The sequence below is a fragment of the Kryptolebias marmoratus genome, linkage group LG21 (assembly GCF_001649575.2).
Source record: "Kryptolebias marmoratus isolate JLee-2015 linkage group LG21, ASM164957v2, whole genome shotgun sequence".
In the NCBI taxonomy this organism is placed as follows: Eukaryota; Metazoa; Chordata; class Actinopteri; order Cyprinodontiformes; family Rivulidae; genus Kryptolebias; species Kryptolebias marmoratus.
Window position 1 is genome coordinate 12263446 of NC_051450.1, and position 8853 is coordinate 12272298.

Here is an 8853-nt window from a genome sequence, read left to right on the forward strand (position 1 = left end):
ATTTTAAAATCTATAGTTAATGGCTATTGAATTGTCAGTCAGAGGAGAAAAAAAATGTAATTTTGCATTATTTGACAGTTTAGATGTCATTGTTAAGGGATTTGTTTCCCCATGATAATCCTAAAACTATGTACTAATTAACCACTCACCCCTAATTTTCAAAGATTATTTAACATGAGCAAATACTTGTCAATGACTTAATCTCTAAATGTAATATAAAGACTTTGCAGTAAAATTAAGCAAATATTGCAATCACAAGGCATGCTAATTATGGAGCCAAACAATTTCTCGCTATAATTTTTCCCTTTTATTTTTTTTCCCTTCAATGTTGTGGTTAATTTGCGGGATATACACAGAACATCTTTTTGAGTAAGACATCATCTCACCTGCAAACATGAGTCGTGAATTGCCGAGTGCATATCTAAATTACTGAAAGCAAGCAAATTATTTAAGCAACCAATTGCCACTCAGCTCTAATTACATTTAATTCAACTATGTAGTTCTCAGATTTATGTTGTAAAACAACCTCAGTAATTTTTATGTTCTGTTGTTGTGAATCTTAATATTTAGTTCTTAAACAGAAAATAATACTGATGCTTCACAGTGATAAAGACAAAGACTTTTTTTTTTTTTGCTTTGAGTAAATCTTAATAATAAGATAATGTTTAAAATTCCCACAAATGAAGGAAGGTGGACGTCCCCTCCTAATTGCATGATTCTGAGGTTATTAGCTGTCATAACACGCCTCCTTCTAAAAGCTGAATAATTGTGAGGTAAAACTGAACGCTGATACCGAAATGAATGCACGCTAATGCTCCCAATCACTCATGGCTCAGAATTAATCAAAGCAGGCTACTTAGCATCCAGCGAGTGCAAGTCCACTGTAGCAGAATCCTTCTTCCAAAACATTTGCCCGAGGTTTTTCTGTGAATAACGCTCCTCTTCGCAGAAGGATTAGGTACAGAGGACTCTGCCAAGCATTCCACTGTTACAGGAGGGATCAGGAACAGATGACTGACTCAACACTCTGAGACAGGAGACACAGTGTTTGCTCTTTCGAAGCTTTCTCCAGTTGGAGCACGGCGTAAGAACTTTTTGACATGTTTTTAATTGTTGCCTGCTCCTCGTCACACACATCAGCCGCATAAACAATTAAGCTTCTGTCATCCACGTCTAATAATATGGAGGTGTTGGGGTGCAATCGTGGCAGGAGAGAAACATCTGCATGAGCAAACACGGCACTCGCTGGTTAGAGCATTCTTAGTGGCTACAAACATGTGCAAATTTAAATTTAAAGTATCTGCTGTTTTTTTCTGAAGACAGATAATAGCTGGCTCACAATTTGGTTTGGTGCCGTGCAATCACAGGAAACATGAAATTATCACAAAGCAACATAATTCAGCGCATTCAAACAAAGACTGGTTGCGAATATATTCATGTATTTATTATTTTTCTTAACATCACCGCCACCTCCCGCTCCGGAGCCCACAGCAGACCTTTATAAGGAAACGATTGTGATTCAAGGCCACAGAAGCAAGGAACCATATCCCCACGAGCAAATACAAAAACAGAGTTGGTAACAGGATTGCAACACCAAAGTGAAAGCATGTCTGCCAAGTCTACACATTCAAAGACCACGAACATCAAACGGGCTTTCCAACCAGCCGAAGGTTTCTGTGTTTACAGAGAAGAAAATAAACAGAACAGATTACCATTTTTCCCCCTTTTTTGTTTGTTTTCTGTGTGTCTATGGATAGAAGTGGCTTCATAAAGGAGCGCACCATCTGCATGTTACATATGATCCATTTACAGTACAAAAATGCTGAAGCGAGACTGAGTAGCGTACATTTTTGCCCAAGCGGCGGCTTAACATCACAGAGTAAAAAACGGTCTCTCGCATTTTTTCTTTCTTTTTTTGGCTTTACTTTTAATTCAGCCCCTGTTCAAAGCAGGGCTCGCCGTACTCTTTACTGGAAAAAAAAAAAAAAAATCATTGGTTATCCAAGTGAACACTTCAGGAAATGGAAACTTGGGCTGTTTGCATTTCCTCTGGTTCTTTATAAAGAAGATTTTACGACAATAAAATACAGCCTCAGTTATGCATTTCGCAGATGAATATGAGTAGCTGAAGGGAATGCTTTAAAAATTCATTAAGTAGAAATGTGTCAGAGCTGACAGTTTTCTCTCTTTTTATCCAGTTTGATCCCCATTAAGCACTTCCCTCTGATTCAATAAATGCTAAAGGGAGTCATTATAATATTCATATTCATTCTCGATCCTTTGGGATATATGTCTTTGGAACCCATAAATACTTCTGACTCACATTCTCCAAGAACTTATATCATCAGTTTTTTTATTTATATATATAGATATATATTTCTAAGCTAATTTAGCACATACAGTAAAAAGTAGCTTTAGAAAATGCAGACTCCCACATACAATCAATCAAAGGAGTCCCTGTAAAAGTGCTAAGCCACACAACCACCATGACATCTTTGAGCTTTAAAATAAAGTCTGTCTACTCATGTAATAAAAATACAATCATTTTTATGTTTCTATCAATAAAGTTTTCTTGTTTGTCTATTTTCCCTTCGGCTTGCAGCATTTTTGTCTTACAATTTTAAAGGGAAAAAGCACTCATAGGTTCTGAAAGCCAAACTGGTCCACAGAACACCTTTGTGAGCTTCGTAATGCAGCAACACATTGATCCAAAACCAGTAAATATTTTTCTCCAGACAAAAAAAAAAGAAGGAACTAAAGTGATAGTTCCGATCTTTTAAAGTGGGATTCTGTGGTTATAAACAATTGATATCTTGCCTGTTGTAAATAGATCTTTGAACAATCTCAGTTTGGCGGTCGGAGTTTAATTCTGACTTAAGTGACGAGCTAACAGCTAATCTGACCAAGACAAAAAATATGTGATCATCTTCTCATCGCACAGCTAGATGCTGCTGCTGTTTGCACTTGCATATAACCATAAACCTTTATGTAAATAACTGTCACATGCAAAATTATTGTGAATATAATGGCTAAAAAACTGCATTTGTAATGAAATTTTTGAGATTGGAGTTTAAAGATGGAAGCAACCACTTTTGTCTTGGCCCCTCTCGGACTACACATTAACTCGCCCATCCAGTCAAATTTCAACTCTATTTGTCCAAAAGGAAATCCTTCAAAGACCTTTCTACAACCAATAACATAATAACTGCTCATAACAATTCAAAAGAAATTCACTTTAAAAAAAAAGTCAAATATTTCAGTAAAGTGAATAAGTACCGACATGATTTACGCACAAACATTTTTGACATCACAAATTAGCAGTGAAAACAAAGCTCTAACTTTGCATCTTCAACTAAGACAGTAAATAAACTTTTATTAAAAATAAGTCAGCTGCTATTCTGAAGGTTGAAGACATTTCTCCTGAAATTCAGTGATATTCCTCTGCGTGTAAGACAGCAAAGGTTTAAAATCTCACTCAATAAACGAGTGCTACGAGTAAACATGAGCATTTGCTAGGGGGAAACAGTAGTATAAGCTTCCTCCCAACAACTATAAAAGAAAATATTTATCCCTCACAGGCATCTGGATAAAATAATATGTACAAGTCCTTAATCACACCCCTGCTGAGAGAAAACACTTGGACACAGAGATGATACCAAGTTTCTCGGCTGTTAACATGTTTTATTTATTTTTTTTTTTTTACTTTAACGTCAGTGCAATAAAAGACTGGCAGCTACAGTAAACATGACAGCTCTATATTAGCTGACTAGCAGCAGTTAACTGGCAAACTTGGCATAGCCCAGCCTCTTCATTACTCCTCCACAAATATCTTCTATCAATCTGATGTCCTTTTGAGGCATTTTATGTCTCCATATGTTGATATTGGCTGGTGAGATGTCCCCTTCATACATCAGATTGTACAGGCTTGTGGAGGTGGTGAATATAAGCTGATTGAGGGCTGCAGGGGACACAGGCACCCCCAGGAAAGTGTGTATTGTCTCTGCCGTCTCCTGGGGGAAGTTGACCACGTCCTCGAACCTCAGCTGGAGGTATGACTCCTCGGGGAGACTCTCAGAGACCCTGTGAGCTGCTGCCGTGTGAGCTAGCCACAAATGGGCCAGAATTGAAATAGGGTTTGTCTCAGAATGGGACAGCAGCCTCTGGATGGTTTTAAACTCCGGGGCCACAGCTGGGCACCCATCCCTGACAGAATCCTCCTTGAATATCAAGGACAGGTGCTGCGGGATGTTTTTGAGAGAATATAGGCTGGGTTTGCTGTTATAAACCATGAGATAAATCCATGCCCGTGGGTCTCTTACTAAATAGATTGCTCTCAGAGAAGGGCCCACCACTTCCTGAATAAAAGGCAGTTTAAGTGTCCAGCTCCCACTTCGCATGTTGAGGACCACCCGAGCGTTGGGGTACTCCGAAACATGCCGCCTCATCTCTCGTACGTACTCTGCATCTCTGTCCAGGCTGGTCCTCAATTTGCCCTTAAGCTCAGATGCAGACTGCTCTTTCCTCCTGGATCTTTTCTTCCTGTCCCTAGAGGGGCTGACTCTCTGGGGCTGTTTGACCCTGCTGCCCTCTAAGAGCTGAATATTTTGCAAGTGCAGCTTGGTGTTGTGCACCAGCGAATGCAGCCAGCCCTGGATAATCTTAAACCGCCCGTGCACGACATCTGTCCTCGACCACTCACAGCTGTCAACCAGAGAGTCAAACTCAAACTCGGTTTCAGGAATGTCCACATGTTCGGTGGGAACCCTTATGTAAACAAAGTCTGAGTTATTGTAGAAAAGGTGCTTGAGTATTTCCGACCCTGATCCAGGGAGAGCTGTGATGACAATGGTGGGGAGGGGGAGATGATGCTGCTCGTACAGCCTGATTTGTTTATTTACTTCGCTTTTGGCATCCGCACCTTTCCATTTTACCCCGCAGAGAAGCTGATCACAGCTGTTAGACAAAAACAGCAGCTCGACTATCCAGAGAATGAGCACAGAGAGGAGGGCGTAGCGCATCAGACGGCTGAAACAAACATAAAACTTTCTCTGCATGGTTAAAAATCCTATGGCCACACAAAGAACAACCCCTGCAACCACATTAACTGTAAAGCCAATGTCAAACAGCTGACTATCACTATTAACTTGTTTGGGGATGAGTTGTGTCCCGAGGCCATATCTAATGATTTGATATCTATCTTCTACTTTACTGTGCCCGCCGAATCCTAAATAAGCCAACCTTGCTCCGATATCGTTATAGTTTGTAGCTACAGAGACAATCTTCTCTGTGTTATTTATGGTTAAAGAAAGTCTCACACCATTTTTGCTGCTATCTATAAATCTACAGTTGGACACTTTAACATATGGCCCATGCAGCACGTAAGCTACTCTGCTGACTGTGCCTGTCATCTGAAAAGTGACGTTGACATACTGAGTCCACCTCTTTTTAAACTCTGCTGCCTGCTCTGCTTCCTGTATCCTGGTATCAGGACTGTGACCCTGGCTGTCAAACCAAAACATTTTATAATGAGCATCCCACACATCCATCATGGCACCGTTGTACCTGTCCATAAATCTGAAAGGAACATATTTGAAGTCGATGTCAAGATTGTGAAAGAAAGCACTGAGAGACGTCACTGGCGAATCACCCCACTTCTCCACATGGTCAAGCACCAGCAATGTCTGTGAGTTGAGGAGAACCAAGGCTCTGAAAACGCTCTTTAATCTCATGGCGGGGGAGTAAGCTGACACAGCTTCCCCACTCACAAACATAGTGTCCGCATGTGAGGAGGCAGCAATCACCTCACCTCTGGTATCGCCCACGCCCTCATCAGTCCAGCGCAGCCACTTTGCACACTCCCCTAACTGACCCTCCCATGGACTGTTACACTGGCTGGTAGGAGAAGGACTAAACACCAACACATTGTTTAAATAACTGTATTTTGGGCCATAAAGTGCTTCAGACACAAACACTTGTCCGTTAGGGGCAAATGTGAAGGAGTTCTGATCTGGGTGCTCATGACCAGGGTTAAAGCTGTTCCAACCGTCCACCCAGGAGTAAGGCTTGTCATGGACAATGTCATAGACTGCTCGCCCACCCAGCCTGCCAGACTTAAAAGAGACAAAAGTATTACTTTGGCCACTGGGAAGCCCGGCTCCGTATGTAACAACCCCCCAGTTTGAGAAAATATGCATCCTCACTTTGCCAAAGTCATGGGGAGGTTGCGGCGTGAGGTGGGAGTTGTACCAGATGTACTCCGTGTGTAGTGTGGCCCAGCGCTGGGCAGAGGACTGCCCCATGGGACCGTCCTTGGGTCTGTGCTTTCTAATCTGTTGAGCCAGCCAGTTCCCTGTCCCATTCTTCATGACGAATGTGTCGAGGAAAACCAGCTGGCTTTCTGGCCCATAAAACCAGTTGTAGTTGGAGTCTGCGATGCCAACTGTTCTCTGAAAGCCCGGCAGCAGGGTGGCATAATAAAACCAGAAGTGTTCCCGGAGCCAGTTGTTCTGTATGTTGTCTATATTGAAATGACGCTGGGCTAAAAAGACATACTGTGTGATGGACTTGGCTGTGTAGCTTCCATAAGCTACGCCCTCATCCAGAGACCCGTCAACAATATGATTCAGAAGATACATAGTTTTCTCCATGTAGTTCACTGCCACTTGTTTCCACATCATTGACTTGGGGTCGTTGTGTGAACCCACCACTATTGCACCAGTCAGAATAGCTAAAACATTAGTGGTTTGATGATTTTGGAGATACTGTTTCCCCCATGCTCTGTACTTAGAGAGCTCATACAGGGCTTCTGTCTCTGAGCGAATTTTCTTGAGGTAAACGTCTTTTCTGCGCTCGTCCAAGAAGGAAAAAATAAAGTCATAAGCAGTGGCGAACCCTGTCAGAGAGTGCGCCATGGGGACCTCATCGTTTGGAGCGCTGGTCACCGTCCAGTCTGGGTACTCAGCCAGCCTATCCATAAACTTGATAAGAAACTGCAGGGCAGCAGAGTCCTCTGGGCACAGCAGGCAGTAGAGAGCCAGGGGGGGCAGGTTGTTCCCATAAATTTCATTCCACTTGCTTGTAAACTCCTCATGTTTCACAGGGGGCATGTAAGAGGGGACATTAGACAGCATGGTGAGCACAGCTGCCCGAATGACTTTAAAAATGTGACTGTGGGTGGTGGAGGACCTTTGCCTCAAGTGCAACACATCCACTTGGTTAAAATATAGGTTGGGGTGAGAATCGGCAGAGCGGAGTTTCCACTGCTCCGTCACTCTGTCTTGTATGAACTTGACCTGGAGCAAGTCATCTGTAAAAATGTCTCTGTCTGTGGCATTGAAGACCCCCGAGAAAGCTGTCCCCAGGGCAAACAGTGGGAGTAAAAAATATACAACCCACATATAAGCCATATTGCATGATATCAGTACATTTGTCAATATTATAAAATTAAGCAACTGATTGTTCTCTTCCTTATATGTGTTGCTGTAATGTTCCAGGCTCAAAAGTCCATCAAACTTAAGCAAAATTAAAATCCAATAGTCCGTTTAAGGAAGAAGAAAACTTGAGTGCAAAACATGCTGTTTTAATCAGTTTGAAAAGGCAACAGAACATGTAAAAGTGAATGTAAAAAAAAAAAAAATCTTTCTGGTGCGGTTTCAGTTTAAATCCAAGAGAGAGAAAAAAAAAATCCTCATGTCCGCATGTTGTCCTCAGTCCGTCCTCTTTGTAATCAGGTTGCTCGTAAAGACTGGCATCTCCAGCCTTGCCAGTAACTCATATTGATCTCCTCCCCTGCACGTTCCCTCTCCGGACAGACATCAGAGTCAGCCCCAGTCCGTGTCCGGTCCAATCAGAGCCACCCAAAGGCTCCGGGAGCAGCCCGACCGAGCTGCAGCATCCGCGGGCTGGAACCTCGGCGAGGGGCGCATCTCCGCGGAGAACATCGCTTCTCCTCCGTCACACAAGCGCCGCGCTCTCCGCTGCTTCTGTGCGCGGAGACGGACTGGAGCACTGAACTGTTTGCATTGTATAAAAAAGGAAAAAAAAAAACAAAAAAACAGCACTCCTCTTTATTTTTTCCACCCAACAGGATTAAAGGAAAGTTGTCGTCACTCCTCAAGTGTTCACAGAATGAAACATTTTCCAGCCCGTCCACAGGAAACTGCAGCAAACATCCCGAAACGATGGTTATTCCACATGGAAACACGTCCCTTTTGGAGAAGGGCGCTCGGACCCGCTGTTGCTTCACACACACCTCACATGAGAGAGATTGCGCGCGCGCGCGTGTGTGTGTGTTATCTCCCGTCGCGTCTCCCGTTGTGTCCTCCCGACTGTTCAACACAGTCTGTTTGATTGTTTTCCTGTGAAGGATGGAAAAATTTCCACTGTACAAACTGTAGAGGGAGCCGTGACTTCAGGAGCTCAGCCTCATGTCTCAGCCCCAAATAATATTCCAGCTGAATAAATGTTATGTATTAAAGAAAACTTTCGTTCTTACTTATTTTGCAAAGATGCAAAGCTCTCGTCCACCCATGCGTCTTATTAAAAGGAACATATCTTTTTCCATTTTCACTTTTGCAAAAGCTCAAAAAATCATTTAAATAATAACAGTAATAAAAAAGGCTTATTCAAAGCAGATACAAGTTTGATGGCAGCAAAGACTATTAATCAGTGTAAAAAAAATGTCAACAAAGCTTTTTACATTTACAAACTTTATTATCTCCTACCTCCAAAGGCAAGGTTTGCACACTGGGTCGCGTCTGTGTTTATTTGTCTGCAGCATCAGCAAAATATCTCGTGAACCAGGGGTCAGGTTTTTAACGAAACTCTTACAAAGTAATCGATGGATGTGCATCT

At 42.4% G+C, this 8853-nt stretch overlaps 1 protein-coding gene across 1 annotated transcript; it reads right to left on the reverse strand.

Annotated features, from left to right (window-relative positions):
• Window positions 1-1724: 1724 nt before the first annotated feature.
• On the reverse strand, window positions 1725-8457 carry LOC108230495 (dermatan sulfate epimerase like). Its single transcript, XM_017406787.2, has one exon. It carries the CDS (start codon window positions 7404-7406, stop codon window positions 3777-3779), a length of 3630 nt encoding a protein of 1209 aa, XP_017262276.1. The 5' UTR covers window positions 7407-8457; the 3' UTR covers window positions 1725-3776.
• Window positions 8458-8853: the final 396 nt, after the last annotated feature.

What these genes read in the sequence shown, in the direction of transcription:
- LOC108230495 (XM_017406787.2), bottom strand. Translation starts at nt 7,406, where the DNA reads ATGGCTTATATGTGGGTTGTATATTTTTTACTCCCACTGTTTGCCCTG.